This window comes from Etheostoma cragini, chromosome 12, assembly GCF_013103735.1.
Source record: "Etheostoma cragini isolate CJK2018 chromosome 12, CSU_Ecrag_1.0, whole genome shotgun sequence".
NCBI classification, from domain to species: domain Eukaryota; kingdom Metazoa; phylum Chordata; class Actinopteri; order Perciformes; family Percidae; genus Etheostoma; species Etheostoma cragini.
The window spans coordinates 4,135,275-4,153,344 of NC_048418.1; the positions used below are offsets into that span (position 1 = coordinate 4,135,275).

The 18,070-nt window shown below is 40.8% G+C and overlaps 2 protein-coding genes across 2 annotated transcripts; both read left to right on the forward strand.

Moving 5' to 3' along the window:
- The first annotated feature begins 869 nt into the window (after window positions 1-869).
- Window positions 870-8,615, forward strand: dars2 (aspartyl-tRNA synthetase 2, mitochondrial). Its single transcript, XM_034888916.1, has 17 exons — window positions 870-1,457; window positions 2,025-2,124; window positions 2,890-2,956; window positions 3,165-3,266; window positions 3,525-3,620; window positions 3,717-3,840; window positions 4,476-4,522; window positions 4,742-4,848; window positions 5,134-5,203; window positions 5,664-5,843; window positions 6,103-6,210; window positions 6,398-6,460; window positions 6,610-6,762; window positions 6,917-7,135; window positions 7,347-7,457; window positions 7,538-7,613; window positions 8,403-8,615. Exons 1-17 carry the CDS (start codon window positions 1,283-1,285, stop codon window positions 8,594-8,596), a joined length of 1,992 nt encoding a protein of 663 aa, XP_034744807.1. The 5' UTR covers window positions 870-1,282; the 3' UTR covers window positions 8,597-8,615.
- Window positions 8,616-10,167: 1,552 nt separating this feature from the next.
- bpnt2 (3'(2'), 5'-bisphosphate nucleotidase 2) lies at window positions 10,168-16,675 on the forward strand. The gene is made up of 8 exons (XM_034888917.1): window positions 10,168-10,796; window positions 11,891-11,963; window positions 12,176-12,322; window positions 12,982-13,141; window positions 13,798-13,893; window positions 14,322-14,483; window positions 14,867-15,001; window positions 15,723-16,675. Exons 1-8 carry the CDS (start codon window positions 10,678-10,680, stop codon window positions 15,863-15,865), a joined length of 1,035 nt encoding a protein of 344 aa, XP_034744808.1. The 5' UTR covers window positions 10,168-10,677; the 3' UTR covers window positions 15,866-16,675.
- The last annotated feature ends 1,395 nt before the right edge of the window (window positions 16,676-18,070 follow it).

The window sequence follows — 18,070 nt, forward strand, 5'->3', positions numbered from 1 at the left end:
TATTTTAAATGGAATACCCGACTCCCGTGTCCTGACTGACACCTCAAAAAAACACAGTCACATAGATTAGAGCGGAATTAAAGCACATGATCTTTCTCAGCAGATGGAGTGGGCCCAGCTATCATGTAGATTTCATAAAGTGCTACTCAGCATACATATTGTTCATTTATCATAATGAAGGCATTTCAATGTAACTTTTCTAAATACAACCAACAGATAACCCAAATAAACATTAATGAACCAACACATTTATTTGGGCATAAATAAATAACTAAAGACCAAATTTTAAATGAACACATTGTAATAACGTTGTGTTTTCCCACTGGGCTACTCAAATGAAGCAGATGACCTGCTGGATGAATACACACATCCCAAGACTATCATTTCTTTTTATGAAGACGTAGGTCCAGTATTACATAAATTGGAGAGCACCAACAGGTCTTCATTCATGAATAAAATCCAAGGTTTATACATGGTAAAAAGTAGGGGTGTAACATAATCCACCATTTGATACCTACCTCGTTTTTGGGCCATGGAAAACAAAATACATGCATTAAATAGCATTCTTTATCTTAATTTTGAAAAAAATGGAAAAATTGAATGTTGCTTCATTGGTCATAATTCTCACTGTAACAATTAGGTGGTTGGTAAAGACAGCTGACTATTTTTTCAGCCAACATTCAGCCATTTAGTAAGCTACTCCCTAAACCAAACTGAAAGTACTCAACAGTTTCAAAAACCCTTCACCAACTATAAATAGTTTGTGTTTATCTGCTGGAATTTCTTCCGGCCATACCACCTTGGAAACGCCCGATCTCTTCCGATCTCTGAAGCCATTCTGGGCCGGCCCGGGTCAGTACCTGGATCGGAGACCGCCTGGAAACAACCGGTGTATTCCGGTCTTTCATCAGCAGAGGGCGATGTCGATTTAAAATCGATTATGTGACAGTTTTGGTCTAACGATAACATTACGTCACATCCGTTGACAAATCCTCGACTCCTAAATGTTATGGATTAGCATTGAATTAACAGAAAAGCCCATCCACATGAGCAGGGTGTCGTGACAGTAGGCTACTTCAGGACGATTGAAAATGCGGAAGAGGGACCAAATGAAGTGACAGCCCCGAACATCCCTTCGGGTCAGTAAGTCCTCGGTGTTAGCACGCTTTTTGAATGCGTCATTACGTCAAGAGCCTCTTTATAACAGTCTTCCTTAAGGAGTAGCTCCTGTGCTTCATTCATACAGCAAGGACTGCAAGGAATGGGCAGCTCGATATAGAAGATGGCAACAAAAAGCCGATATTTGCTGCAGAGAGTGTTCAGTGGACTCAGATCTCGCGCTGTTTGGGACCAGAACTCAGCCTCGACCTCGAGTCAAGGACGCCTGCTGTGGAAACCTCAGCTGAGACAGCTGAGCTGCTCACACACACGCTGCAGGGCTCATCCTCCGAGCACAGGTACTGTGGAAGTGATAGTTTGTTACTGACTGTAGCTGATTGGACAGGGACTCCCATTAGGGTCCATGTGGTCTCGCTTTGCCAGACCTTCCTTTACAACGCAGTGGAGGGTCCATGTGCACTCTATATCACCAGTGGTGTTTAGTTAGTTAGCCCAAAAACTCATAGGAAAGATGGATTATTTAAGACTTTTTTTAAACATATTTTTTAGTTTGGTTTTTCACATTATTCACAAAGGATACTTTACTTTTGATACAAATATCAAAACACAATATCCCACCCTCACCTCCCTCCTCCAACACAAATACAGAACAAGAAATACCACCAATAAGCAAAAACAAAACAAAAACACGTTTGGTATGAATATGTAGACTGTGCAATGCCCAAAAACTCATCTGTGTTTTAGCCTTACAAAAGTAGTCCAAGTAGCCTATATACAAAGGTCGGAGTTCACAGTAGAGATGCAAAGATGGATCAGTTTAAAGTTAGTTGTGAACTATTAAATTAATAGTCATATGATCACAACTATACCAGTTTTCCATAATCTTCATTTGGTTTATTTCCCAGGTCCCAGCAGTCTGTCCTTCAGGAGTCACACCTGTGGAGAACTGAGATCCCATCATGTGGGAGAGAAGGTCACCCTGTGTGGCTGGGTCCAGTACCTCAGGTAGTATTCTGTTACTGCTGTTTACACACTGACGTGGAACTACATGTACAATGATCAGAAGAAGTATTTAAAGGTATGTTAGTCATTGGTTATAGAGGGCTGGGTTTAAAAATCTTCACTTGAATGATCACACATTGATTCATAAAATCCTGAGACCAATTTTTGAAGAGGCTCTTAATTTTAAAGCTAGACTGAATATGTTGATGTAATATGAAACTAAATGATCAAAGGAACTCATGTCATGCTAAATAACTCTCCAAAGTGAGACAACATTTTGGCGAGGCTAGAACAGGCATGGTCATTCTGACAGATATAAGGCTTTAGGTATACCATCTCTTTGTCACACCCTCTGCACTAAAGAAGGCACTTGTACAACTCTGGGCTCTCAATTCTTAACATAAACACTCATGTTTTTAATAATGCACCATGTTAGATGGTTCCTTATCAAATTGACAGTTTTAGTTCTCTGAGAATCTTTCATATCCCGGCCAATTTGCTATTACAACTAATATATCACTAATCAAATCGATATTTGAATAAATTGAATTGGTACCTTGTGAATCTGAATGTGATTTGATTCAGTGGTGATACTCAGCCCTCATACCTAACTGCACAGTTCTGTATGTGACAAAGCTAATATGTGTACATACATTTATATTACAACCTGATAGTTGCTTTTTAGGAAGCAGGACTTCAGCATTACCCAGAGTTGTTTTTTTTTGCTCTCTTTGGTCTCACACAAAGTAACCGTTCTGCCTCCAACAGGCAAGACCTGTTCGTCATCATGCGAGATTTCAGCGGCTTGACACAAGTTCTGATCCCTCAGGAAGAAGTAAGGATGGAAACAATTCAAATGCCAGTATACAGTATATGTTATTACTAACACAGCAGATAACACAGATGTTAAGAATAGTACAAGCATATTAATAATAATGGATTCCACGTAGAAGAGGAATTTACTGAAGTAAAGGGCATCTTATTGTCTGAATTAATGGGAAACTCAACAATTGTGTTTTAATTGAAATTTTTTGTGTTTTAAGTCTGCGAGTAATTTGAAAACGGCGCTGTGTGATCTCACAACCGAGTCTGTCGTCAAGGTAACAGGAACAGTGAGACGACGACCAGCGGGGCAGGAGAACAAGGTTTGTGTATGTTTACGTGTAACAGCTTGTAACAAACTTTTCAGCAAACCTCTTCAATGATATCAAGAGTTTCATCATTGAATTGCTGAAATAATATGTAAAGTTTCAAATTACCGTTTGCAGCAACGTAAAGCAGAATTGTCAAGGTTTTTGAGAGACTTTCTCTGAACTTTGGGGGTTAGCAAAGCAAATATTTGAAGTCGTCATTTGTTATTTCTGGTGCTCTATCTTCTCTTTCTGCTGCGCCCGTACTGACAGAACATGGCAACGGGAGAAATAGAAATCCTGGCTGAGAGCGTGGAGGTTTTCAATGTGTGCCAGAAGTTGCCTTTTGAAATTAAAGACTTTGTCAAAGTAAGTAACTACTTTTATATATGTTCAAGCAAGTAATATGATTTATTGTAGTTATTAATTGTGAATAATTGTTTTTCTTATTTTTTTACTGTACAGAAATCCGAGTCTTTGCGGATGCAGTACCGCTACCTGGACCTGAGGTCCTCTGTGATGCAGAAGAACCTGAGACTGAGATCTCAGCTGGTGATGAAGATGAGAGAATACCTCTGTAATGTGCACGGTAAGGAGAGCCAGATTCATTTCTCTGACCGGGGATTTACCCTTGGGTTGTCTTCCTGTCCACCTTGCAACTTTGCTTTTTTTGTGTAAATTTAAACCTTTTTCAATGTTTTGGTGGTAGTTTTTGACACTTTTGTAGATTTTTGTGATGTTTTTACATTTTAGTCAGTTTTTGAAAGTTTCATAATCAATTTTTTTTTTCACATGCTATAAAATTGACTTAAACAACCAAATTCAATGAAAGTAGTCATCTGATCATTTAACTTACTTGTGAAAAGCGCTGTACGGAACCATACATGTTTTTTTCTTTTGACAATTTGGTTTCAAGAAACCCAAATGTTCTCATATAGAAATGTTTTTATAACGGGTCAGATCTGACCCAAGGACAACAGGAGGGTTAAGATAGGAAACACTGGACAGGTTGCCCATCCATCACCAAACCCTCACTCACACACTGACCAATACATACACACTTCCAAGCACACTGTCCCTGTCGAGTGTTATTGTGAAGTTAGAAAACACGGAGGAAACCATACAAACACTACACTAAGAGTACAGAATAGTAGAATCCTTAAAGCATGAGCATGACTTCACTCAACTGTTTCTACTGTAACAGTTTGTTTTTCTCATTTGTAGGTTTTGTGGATGTGGAAACTCCGACCTTGTTTAAAAGAACACCAGGGGTAAGAAGATCACTTTTTACTATGTAAAGATTTCAGCTCCACAGAGTCAATGTCACTTTAACAGTTCTCATCCAAACGAACATTCAAAGAAGAAGAATTTGTCTCTGAGTTGCTGCATTATCAATTTGAGAAAAAGATAACTTCTCTAAACTTCAGGGAAATTATAGTCTTTGCTTCCCTCAGACATGATCCCCAGATGTTCATTCTTTTGTGTTTCAGGGAGCCAAAGAGTTTGTGGTTCCGTCCAGAGAGCCGGGCCGATTCTACTCTCTGCCCCAGAGTCCACAGCAGTTTAAACAGCTCCTAATGGTGGCTGGCATAGACAGGTGGGTGCAGGCCCGAGCAGAGGAGAACTCCATGACTAATAAAGAAAGTGGGGTATAAAGTCCAATGTTTCCCTCCTAAATGTAGTGGAGTATAAAGTCTAATATAGCTTCCACCCTGTAGTGGAGTACAGTAGGAGTATAAAGTGTCATGAAATGGAAATACGCAAGTAAATTATACCTGTTGTGTTACTTGAGAGTAATGTACAGTACATGGTCACTAACCCAGAGCTAACTAACATAATGCATAATGGTATACGCCTTTGTTCATCGCCGTCTTTGTGGCAGGTACTTCCAGATGGCCCGGTGCTACCGAGATGAAGGCTCCAAACCTGACCGGCAGCCTGAGTTCACCCAGGTACACACACAGCTGATCGTTTAATATTGCTAGGGGTTGGTATTGGAGCTGACATATTGAAGTCTGGTCTAGGCCTCTTTTCCGATCAGTGAAATTAGGTAAACATTTGTTCCCATACTAGGAGTCACACCTGGGTAAAAACCAGGAATCCTAACTGCTAGACCAAATTAAAATATATTAAAGGAACTTAGTCTCTCTCTCTTTTTGTCTCTTCTGCACTAACATACTGTAGGTCATTGTATCAATACAAATGTTATTTGCCAGTATTAATTTCCAAAACACAAGGTTTCTTGTTCCTTTGGTCCAGGTGCCAAATAATTAAATTAAATAATGTTTAAATTGTCTACATTTGTTTTAAATTTGGATCCCCCTGTTGCTGGTGTTGACTTGGACTTACCTAGTTGGTTATCAGTCCTGGTCTGTTTTCTCTGACAGGTTGTCCTCTCATTGTCTCTCCCAGGTAGACATAGAAATGTCTTTTGTGGACCAGGCCGGTATCATGTCCCTGGTGGAGGGATTGTTACAGTACTCCTGGCCTGCGGAGAATGGGCCCATTAAGGTTCCTTTCCAAACCATGACCCATGAAGAGGCCATGAGGGACTACGGTGTGGACAAGCCTGACACCAGATTCAGTATGAAGGTGGGTGATTAAAGGAACATGAAAGTGAGTCAAGCCCAAATAAAGCTGGCTAACCCACTAATCTTATTTAATGATAGAGGCCTTAGTGGTTTTATAATGGCATATTTTCTACTTGTTTTAACCCTTGTATTCAGGAATAATTGACAATTGATTGTTTAGGAGTGGGTGAATATGTCTTTGGGACCTGTAGTGGTTATTGCTACATCTCTGTCTGAATCCCTGTCTTTCTTCTTATCTGGCTGGCTGTCTGTCTGTCCAGCTGCTCAACCTCAGTCAGGTTTTCTTATCCACGGAAATTGAGTTCCTCAGATCAGCTCTCAGCCAACCAGGAGGCTCCGTTCAGGCCATCTGTGTCCCCAGTGGAGCGGTAAGAAATCCATCAGAACATACTGTACATACACATTGGGAAGAACAATGCAATATGAATGAAACAAAAAGCTCCTAAATGTCAAACAGAACTTTGTTTGTAAGTAACAGGTTTGCTGATATCTGCAGGCTTGCCTTTGTTGACCCCATTACAGCGATCTCAAACAATTTTCTTTTTTTCACTATAGAAACTAATGTCTGGCAAAGATTTGGAAGAACTGAAACTAACGGCTAAGACTCAATTCAACCAGGTAGGTTTGTTTTTCCACTTTTTCTCTTACCTTACTATTTTATGTGAAGTCACCCTTTCATGTTAGGTCTGGTGCAGTGTTATGGTGTCCAATATTTCCTCATTGTGTCTTTTATTTTTCTTCTTCATGTACGTATGTTTTGTCCCAAGGAGCTCAGCATGCTGCTGGTCAAAGCAGACGGGACATTGAAGTCTCCTCTAAAGAAGCTGCTGTCTGTCTCAGTCACCGATGAGCTGCTGCAGAGGACTGGAGCCAGACCAGGAGACCTGCTGCTGATGGCAGCTGGTTCCCTCCACACTGTAGTAAGGATTTGGTACATTTTTAATAAGATTGATGAAGGGGAAACAATATAACTGAATAGAATGTGCATATACTGAATATTTTTCCTCTTCTGTTGTCTCTCCATCCTCCCTTTCTTCTCTCCTATGTCTCACTACACCCCTGCTCTGCTCTCAGCGCCCGATGCTAGGTAATCTTCGTCTGCAGTGTGCAGAGCTCCTGGAGTCTCGTGGCGTTTCAATCCGCGACCCCTCAGCCTTCCACTTCCTGTGGGTTGTGGACTTCCCTCTGTTTTTGCCCAAAGAAGAGGAGCCAGAGCAGCTGGAGTCAGCCCATCATCCATTTACTGCTCCCCTGCCAGAGGACACACAGCTACTCTACACAGAGCCACAGAAGGTAGAGCCACTCAAAATCGGACTAATGTTACTGTCTTTTTGCATTTATTGCATCAAACCAGAAGAACAGCAACACATTTGTGTGGAAGGTGAGGGACAAAGCCTGACCTCATGCACCAGACTTTAGGCTTTTTTCCTGGAAATGTATGTTGATCCAGGAAGTAAATGTTGATCCAGACTAAAGCTCATCGGTTGTACTCTGTCATTCTCAGGTACGTGGTCAGCACTATGACCTGGTGTTAAATGGCTGTGAGATTGGAGGAGGCTCCATCCGCATCCACAAGGCCTCAGAACAGCTTTATGTGCTAAAGAGTATCCTCAAGGTGAGCCATTGTGTATCTTGGAAGTGTTTGGAATTGGGTTGAATCCATAACTGGTCATAACTGATATGTTTGTGCTGCAGGAGGACCCCACTCTTCTCTCTCACCTGCTGGAGGCTCTGGACTCAGGAGCACCACCGCATGGAGGAATTGCTTTGGGTAATGTTAATTCTGCACTTAACCACAGCCCCGACGGACATTTTAGGCATCCAGTAGCTTGTACAAGCATAACACAACAAACTCACGTATATCTTTTTGCATACATTAAGAAAAAAAAAAAAGGTGGGAAGTGATTACAAAGGTCTGATATGGACTGACCATTTGATGAAAGGACCATGATAAGGTGCTATGGTAGAGTGTGTGCAATGGTAGTAATGCAAAAGTGAACAATGCAGGGATTGAACAGTGCAGTAGCTTATTAAATATTAACAGAACAATATATCAAAGGGAATAAGTCATAAGATGTAGATGTTATGACCACAGTCCAGATTGTGGATGAGGGCTAAGGCTATAGCCTATAAGACACTCAGGTGTACAGCAGACAAAGTGATATAATGTTATAAAATGCTTAAGTCGAGGTCTATCACTGTTTTCAGTCGGGAACCGTGGATTGGTTGATTGTAGAAAGGCTGAGACTCAAAGAGCTAGTTATTTGATTAAAAATGACTTTGAAATTGTTATTTATCTAGTTAACATGTGTTAACTGGCTATATATGGTAGCAGTTGTTAAGTTTCCATGTTTAAGTCAGGGGGCGTGTGACATCACATGTGGATGGGCTGCAACTTAGTTATGAAAAATTTGAATTTGACATTAGGGTTAAAGAGGCGGTGTTGCATTGAGCAGAGAGAGTGAATTATATATGTTATACAAATGCCCAATTTAAAAACTAAAAGGTGAAAATGTTTATATACTCATTAAGTGGTCTTATCACTCCTCCTCCATTCTAGGTTTGGACCGGCTGGTCTCCATTGTGGTCGGGGCTCCCAGCATCCGTGATGTCATTGCCTTCCCCAAGTCGTTCCGGGGTCACGACCTTATGAGCTGCGCCCCTGACTTTGTGTCTGAGGAGGAGCTGAAGTCTTACCACATCTCTGTCAAATGGCCACCACAGCAAGGAGGTGGAGGGGAAGAGGGGAAGTGAGGAGGAAACGAAGGAAAAGATTAAGACAAATCAGAGGGAGAAATGATGCCTTGCCAGATCTCTGGAACCTGCACATCAGAGGAAAAAGTGTGGGGACAAGGAGGAAAAGAGACAGAACTGAGCTGACAACCAGCAGGCGGTGTAGAACCGCGGTTCTAAAACTTTTTCAAGGATCCTTAAACTGACACAAATTAGACCACGGACACCCATTGGATAAGATTCTGTCCCAGGGTCCTTGTCTGATTTTGCTTTTAGATGTTCTATTACAGAAAGTGTATAAAACCCACATCCAAAATAGTCATACATTCTGTTATGGTGTTACTTATAGATGAATTTTTAGTAAAAATAAATGATTCCCCTTTTTGCTAGGGGCCCCCCCAAAAAACCCTTCAGGTTCCCCACATGTGTAGAGACTGTAGCCTGTCAAGACCTCTGCCAGCTGGGTTAGGGGGTTAGGGGGGCAGATATGCAGAAGTCAGAAAATGAGGACGAGGTATTGCCATGGCTGCATCTCAGTACTGTTCCTTTTTAAGAGGGAATTCGACCTTTGATGGCATACATTTTGAAAATGTAAAACACTGACAGGTTCAACAACAAAGAAAAGCTCATTACCAAATCTCACTGAAAACGTACAACACTGATTAGTTAGTTAATAGATTCTCTGTCATGATAATTATGATTTTCTCTCAGACTATCGCCTCATAGAATCATTCTTTAACATAATAACAATAATTACAGCACTTCCCTCAATTCAAGGACTTATAACTCTGCTGACCCTTAAGAGCTGCTTATTTGGTATTGGTTTGTGTCACGTGATGGTCCAAATGTTTCAGAGCACGTTCCACCTTGGTAAAAATAAAAGTCTGAAGAACCCCGTCAAACCTTTAATTATATTGTATAATCCACGGTCCTCGTTCGGTGTATAAACACATTCTAATTTTCAGCTGAAGCTAATATAGGAAGTTTAAGTTGGCCAAATCAAGTGGGTATCTTCCAAAGTTAGGCTTTTTATTGCAAAAGGCAGGTAATGTGAGGCAGTTCCTGGAACTCTGGTAATCCAGTATCCTCTGTTTTAAGTTGTATATAGTTGTTGAATAGTTAAATAGGTATTGTAGTAAGGCAGCTGAAAGAAAAAAAAAACACAAAATAACAACTTTTGGTCATTATACGCTTTTTCAATTATAGATTACTGTGCTGTGACATATGTGGAAGAGGATGCACATGGAAAGAATCAACCATATTCACCACAGTTATTTATTAATTTGCATTTCATCAAATTAAGTTTGGCCTAATAACTTAAAAACAGGCAAAGTCATTTAGTGATGCAGTTATACTATTGCAAAGACTTACAAAACAAATGTAAGTACTTAACTGTAATACACACTTTATTCTGTAATACAAATATATACCGTATTATTATTAATTGATATAGCACCTTTTACAGATAGTCACAAAGTGATTCACATGATACATTAAAATGCGTAAAGGAATATATAAAACACTGATAGAAGACACATATACACACACTCTGATGACGACACGAGGGATAACCCGGAAGTAATCAGCCACGTACGTAACGCTGGAGAAGAGAAATGACTGAACAGAGATGTGATTGTTCCGTTTTGCCCTCGACGCCAGTAAACTCTTGAGTCGTGTCGACGAGTTTACAGCGAGAATAAGGACCGCAGTCAAGCTGTCCAACTAACGGAATGTCGTTACTCACGGGAACGACAGCTTATTCGGTGAATTTCGTCAGACAGACGTCGGACGATGCTAAACGGCCAGCCAACTTTAATCAACGTTACTCGGAATAAGCAGCTTCAGGTTTCCGCCTTTCAGCTGTTTGCTAACGTTACATGACAGTCGACGTTTTTAAAACGCCAGGTGTGAAGAAGCAAGTTAACGTTAGCTTCTTTACTGGGGTACTGAGGTGCTGGTGGCAGCCACGTCAGCTAACGTTAGCTTGATGCTATATCTCTCCAGTCTGTTGTTTTGCGAGCACTTCTGTCCAGTTGGTTTTTCTTTTGTGATTCACATTATCCAACAAAAACTCAAAAGGGTAACGTTATTCTTCTGAGACAATGGCTCCGATGGGTATCCGGCTGTCACCCCTCGGTGTGGCGGTGTTCTGCCTGCTTGGATTCGGTGTCATCTACCACCTGTATGCAGGGGTCATCTCCAGCCGCCTGGCTGCTTTCAGGTCAGACTCTTCTCTCATTTCCATACAGGGTGGTGTAACGTGGCGTTATCTCTCACCGTAGGTAACGTTACAGTAACTGTATCTACAAGGGCAGGGCTTGTAACATCAGCTGGTTAAAGAGCAAGTGTCCAATCTCTTCTATGATCGATGGTACCTACATGGTAATATTCTGTGATCATCCAAGTCGCGCAGCTGCTTATTAGAGCCGTGTTTTTAACCTCAATACTTTTAAAAGACGGAAATATGTGCCTATTCCATTGGAAATTGAAGACTGTTACTAGTTTCAAGTTATTTATTGTCAAATGTACCAATACAGACAATGCCAATGAAACGCTTGGGTCTCAGCATTCCTCTAACAATGCTGCTTAAGTTTGTATGAAAAGAAAATCAAGTCTAGACAATGTAAGACAAGACATAAAATAGTGCAAGTTAAAATATAATCGAAACGTATAAATAGTGAATAGGGTAATAAGAGTAATTCCAAACGAATAAGCTAAATGTAAAAAATGCAGTAAATGTTACAGTACATCAAAGTATATAAAGACAAAGTGACTTGTGTGTCTTATGGCCTGCGGGAAGAAGCCTGGTGGTGCAGGCTGAACAGTTTGTAGCTGGGGTGATAAGGGTGTCTGATTACCCTGTTGGCCTTCTTCTTACATGGCTGGGTGTAGAGGTCTCCCAATCGATGGCAGCTCCGTCCTGGTATGTGCTGAAAAGATCTCACCACCCTCTGTAGAGCCTTACGACGGAGGGTGGTGCAACTGCCAAACCAGGCGGTGATGCAGGATACTCTCAATGGTGCACAGTAGAATCTGCAGCGCATCCTGGAGTCCATGTTGTCAGACTTTGCATTGACTGTAAACGCTGACGTCAACTATCTGTTGAGATTTGCAGTTACTTTTTGATCAGATCCGTTCTACTGCTGTCCTGAAAGCCTTACTATTCTCTGGCTTTCAGCGGGCTGCGGGTAAACACCAAGTCTTTGTAATTGTCAGACATGGCAATGGTTTGGTGTTAGGAAGTGTAAAAGCTTTTTCCCCCCATTATTGCTGCTTTTTGCACAACGATTTTATTCCGTCCCCTTCTCCCTGCAGAACGAGGGGGAAAGTGGATCTGAGGGACCTGCTGGCTGTCTCAGTAGAGGCTGCAGTGCTCGGTGGCACAGAGGTAAAACAAGTTATTTTCCACTACTGTTAAGTAGACTTTTATAATAAAGACTTTGAACCCATATCCATTATCTTGTACTTCCCAATTATTGGCTTGCTTTTTTTCTCAGGGTTTGAATTGGAGATATTTAATTAACCAACAGTAGCCATGTCGTATGTTTAGGTACATCTGGACCGTATAATCATTTGTGTTGTTTTTGTTTCCCTCCCTAGGTGAAGAAGGTGCGTGAAGAAAATAGCCTGAAGGAAAAGTCAAAAGGCAAGACAAAGGAGGGAGCCAATGAGCTTCTGACTATGGGTGACCTGCAGTCGCATAGAAAGATGTTTAACCTTATAAGCAACACCTTCCCCGAAGTCACTGTGAGTCCAGATCCCTGTAGAACTCTAGTGTCTTCCATTCCCCACACTGTGTTGCTCACTCAACATTTGCATGCTGCGAAAAGTAGAGCTGGGAGAAAATCAAATATCACAATATGTTATGACCAAATACCTTCTAGCGATGTTGCAACAATATTGAAGGGTTGACTATTGGTCCTTTCACAAAATATTTACACAATGAGATTTTTGAAAAATATTCATCAGTTACGTGGATATGATGACTAAGTGACAAAAGGCAAATACCGGTAATAGACCAGTTAGGACGGTCTGATAAGTTCAGAAAATGACTTTACTGTGATAGAGCCTTTAAAACCAGGAAGAGACACCACTAATGCCATATTACAATATCCAAAATCTAAGACGATATATATATATATATATATATGTCTTATATCACAATATCGATATAATATTTAAATATTGCCCATTCCTAGTGGAAAGTCAAGTAATTTAAAAGACTACTGGTACATGTTAGTTAGATACCTGCCGTGGTCTTGTCATGCTTGTCTTTGCTTTAATCAGATTTGAGTAAGACAGGAAAGAGCGTGAAGCTTCTCTTTGAGATGCTTTCACATACTGTTTGAAGTTTAATAATAAGAATAAGGCACATGACTTATACTTGTGTTTGTGTGTGTGTTCAGGTGAACAGTGAGGAACATGACAACACAGTGGATAAGGCTGCAGGTTGGAGTCGGGATATTCCAACCGACATACAAGACAAAATAGAGCGGGGCAAGTACGTTCCTGCTGAGAGCATCACTGTGTGGATCGATCCTCTAGATGCTACACAGGAATACACAGGTGTGCACATATCTCAAGTTAAGCTATATTAATTTCCATGACAATATTCTGCAAAAATATATCTTGTCAGTGAGGTATGTCTTGTGCTCCTCCTCTTAAATAGCAAGCAGTTTCTTTGCTAGAATTAGATTGAGATTTTAGATTAGATAATATGTTTCTTCACATTGTGAAGTGATCAGGTTAGGGTAAAAAAAGAAGGAAAAGCTTCAATGAATATATGATGTTTACGGGCGCACTTGTTTGTCTTGGGTGTGTTTGTTCCACCACTAGCTACATAAAGTTGACTGAAACTGTGTGGCCCTTTTTAGAGCTTGCTGTTTACTCTGTCAGCCACTGAGAGTACATCCACACTTAAATATAATATAACATAATATAATATTATTTATTATATATAAGAACAATAAGGTCAGATGGAAAGTTAGGATTTCTGAATGTTAGAGACAACCTGTTCCCGTCCATATCTTGTAATCTCTCCCTCTATCCTCTGGCTGTCTCTCCTGTCTGTCTCAATCCCTCTTCTTAACTCTGCTTTCTCTCTTTATCTGCCAATCTCTCTCTCCTCGCTTCTCTCTCTCTCTCTCTCTCTCTCTCTCTCTCTCTCTCTCTCTCTCTCTCTCTCTCTCTCTCTCTCTCTCTCTCTCTCTCTCTCTCCATAGAGAATCTAGTGAAGTATGTGACCACGATGGTATGTGTGGCTGTGGATGGTAAACCAGTCATTGGGGTCATACACCAGCCATTTACTGGGTTCACTGGTAAGTGTGTGTGCCTCCACAACTTGTGTGTTTTAAACAGGATGCCTCCACAATGTGAACCTTCACATGTTTAAACTTTTAATTGTGCCTGTTTGCATTACAATGAGAATTTTTTATAGAAAAAAAATTTAATTTTTCACTTTTTGTGACTTTCGCGTAACTTCAAGTTAGTCCATGAGTTTTGCCTTTTCTAAAACCTCATGAGAAGACATTCTAAGTTTGTTTTTGTTTTTTTGTTGTTGAAACCATGAGATCCATGTTTCCCTTGTTTCATTATCTTGGCATAGAGGAGTTCTGGCACAAAACTTGCATTCCAGAGCTTTGATAGCAAGAAAGTTGGTCAACAAAAGAAGATGTTTTGAACTTCTTCCCCCTCTCTAAATCTCTATTCCCTTTGTCTCTCTTTCTCCCTTCCGTCGCTTCCCCAGCCTGGGCATTTGTAGGTCAGGGGTCAAATATGCGTCCCCGGCTGTCCTACACTGTCAGCCCTCCAAAGGTCATTGTATCACGTTCCCACTCTGGTACAGTTAAAAGTTATGTTCAGGAGGCTTTTGAAAACAGCACAACAATCATAGAAGCAGGTGGAGCAGGTGAGAATTTCTTTACTTTTATGTATTCCATTCAAGTATTGCATGTGCAGAGAACGTTTATAGGTTGTATCTTCAATATGCATGCATCAAGTAAAAACAACCCATGTGGGGAGCAAGCAAATTACGGCCCATTAATTAGAATTTTCACACCAAAGGGTACTGCTACACTCCTGTGAAGGAGATAGGCGTTTGCCAGCGGCAGCATTCTCTCTGTAGCAGGCAGTAAAGAGGTTTTTTCAAGATATAATCTTACCATGAGCAATACTATAGCACTAGTGTGATAACAAGTCGTATTGACCATGTTCGCATTCTCTCTCTCTCTCTCTCTCTCTCTCTCTCTCTCTCTCTCTCTCTTGCTCTCTCTGTCTCTCTCGCTCTCTCAGGATACAAGGTCCTGTCACTTTTGGAGATGCCTTCAAGTGAACCAGGTTCTATGGACCAGGCAGACGTTTACATCCATGTCACCTTTATCAAGAAATGGGACATCTGTGCTGGTGCAGCACTACTGAAAGCACTGGGTAATGTAACAATGACTGTTCTCCCTTTTTGATTTTCTCTTCGCTTTCAAGCTCTGGTCAGATTTTCGTGTTAATTAAATCCCAAGAACTCTTTTTGTTGGACACACATTTTTTACTTTGCTGCATTTTAGGTACATTCTGATTCAAATTTTGTTGAATCCTATGGCAACACTTAAAATAAAAACTGAAACGGGTGCATTTTAAGCTTACAGACACGTTTCTGCTGATTGGAAATCACCTGTGACACAGTCAATAAAAGAGAGACGCACCCACCATACAAGAGAAAACATCACTCAAAGCGTTTCACAACGTTCCAGGGTAACATGTCGTTCAACTAGGAATCCGTTGCAAAGCAGTGCACATCGTTTTGAGTTTGAACATGCGCCTGATTTGTGCATAGAAGTACATGACATCACATTGTTCCAGCTGAGTCTCGCCTACTTCAAACCAGTGAGAAGAACACAGAGAATGCACAAATACAGAAATATCTTGTCAAGTGACCAAAACTACAACTACAGAAAGAAAAAGATCTTCGATTGTGCGGCATGTATGTTACAGTGAAAAATAAGGCATTTTACCCATCATCCACACAAATATGAAAAGATGCAGCAGGATATCAATTCTACTTTTATGTTTAATTAATGTGTCATTATCATCTCTGAAATGGATGTTTAATGGGGAAGTGCACTGTACAAATGACATGTAATCTTCATGATTGTAGGAGGCCACATGACAACGCTAAAGGGAGAGGACATTGACTACAGTGGAACACCAGTCAACAAAGGAGGACTGGTGGCCAGTGTTGGTGTGGACCATAAGGCCTTACTGGAGAAACTACCAAACTGGGACCCTGAAAAGCACTGATGGACACAAACACAGAGCCATTGGTATTTTGGTCAGGTTTTGGCAAGGTTAACATGTGGTTGCCCTTTCCTTTACCTAACAGTGGTCTGTAAACATAAACAGGCCCATGTGATCTCATCATCGATGGGAGTCCGCGTTAATGGCATGGGCCACCGAGCAGGACGGTAAAACCAACATGGCTACCACTGGAAAATGCAATGGCTGATATAGTGGCTCTGAACGCACACTCTTGCACATGCATACATACTTTCAGCTAGTAGAAACGGTACACATTCTTTTCCACATGCATATACACACACACATGCTCAGAGTGAACATTGGACATCAGAGTCCCTTCACCTACAGGGTACAACTCTCTAATGACTAATTGTGAGATATTTGACTAAGGAGCACAATGCTGAACATTACAACAGAACCTATGGCTTGACTGACATTGATTGTCTTTTATCATATTAAGTCCCAACTTCAATCCTGGCATAAACAACCAATGAAGTTACATTTCATCAACAAACCATCTGTTCACCAGCTTCATCATACTAAATGAATTCACTATGCATCTAAGTGGTGTCAACTCAGCTAGAAGGCACTGCTAATCCCAAATCATGGCACTGCCCAGATGGAATCAGATTTTACCAATTTTACTTAACTATCTTGGAGACAAAAAAACAACAAAAAGGGGACATTTGGAGGGAAAAGTTGTCTATTTCCTCATCTTATGTGTGAGACAGATTTTGGGATGATTAAATCTATTCTCAGGTTTGGGTGTGAGCATGCTGTGATTGATGTTCCCTTGATCTCCTGTTATATACAGTTGTGCTCCCAAGTTTGCATACCCTGGCATACATTTTGGCATAAATTTTGAAAATATGACCCATCATGCAAAATAACTGTCTTTGATTTAAGCACAGTGATCATATGAAGACATATTTTTACATAGTTCTTTGGCTGCTTTTTAAACAATATTTACAACAGAAATAACCTTAATGGCCTTACATTATGGTTTACATAATGTTTGGCCTTGTTACGGGCACACAAAGTGACACACACAGGTAAAAATGGCAATTAAAGGTTATTTCCCACACCTACTAACTGCACGGAAGCTGTGCATGGTACATTTTGGACTTTTCAGCATGACAATGAGCCCGGGCACAAGGCCAAGTTGACCCTCCAGTATTTACAGCAGTAAACGGAGAAGGTTCTGGAGCGGCCATCACAGTCTCCTGACCTTAATGTCATCGAGCCACTCTGGGGAGATCTCAAACGTGCAGTTCATGCAAGATGACCAAAGACTTTGCATGAACTGTAGGCATTTTGCCTAGATGAATGGGTAGCTATACCACCTGCGAGAATTCAGGGTCTCATAGACAACCATTACAAAAAACTGCACGCTGTCATTGATGCTAAAGGTGGCAATACACAGTATTAAGAACTAAGGGTATGTAGACTTTTGAACAGTGGTTGGTTAAGTTTCTTTCTTTGCCATGTTTTGTTTAGGATTGTGCCATTGTGTTAGGACCTACAGTTCAGTGTGAAGCCCATAACAGATAAGACTTTTGTTTTGCCTGCTCAAAATATATATATATATATATATATACAACCAATTCTTCAAGGGTATGCAAGTTTTTGAGCACGTGTGTGTGTGCGTGTGTGCGTGTGTGTGTGTGTGCACTAACGGAAGCTACCTAGTCTACCAAGAGCAATGGTAGCAATGTTTCGCTGGCAGTGAGAGCAAGGGCAGTGATGGAAAAGGGTTTAATGAACCTTAACCCTAAGCAGAAGAACTTAAAACATTTGTGGAGGTCTTCACCTTCCTCAGCATCCTATAAATTCATGGAATGAATTGGACTGAACTGAAATCCCACATTCTTCACACATCATCGCCTCTCCAGTACAAACAGTGTAGGTTGGACTGTTGACGCTCTCAATGAATTAAGAGCAGAGGATTGGCATAACAGGACAAAGAATGGACATACGCAGTACAAAAACAAGTATATATGTACAGTCTCCTTCCGGACTGCCACATCAGCGTTGCACATGATAAGGATTTGTGTTTCAGTGGCGTTTTATCACCAAGAACTAAATGGAAGTTTATGAAAACAAGTCTAACGTGACCTGGATCTGTAAATTTCCTTGCAAACCATTCCTGCTACTAAGTGCATGGTTTTGTATTTTGATTAACCTTCACCCTAACACTTCTCACCCTAC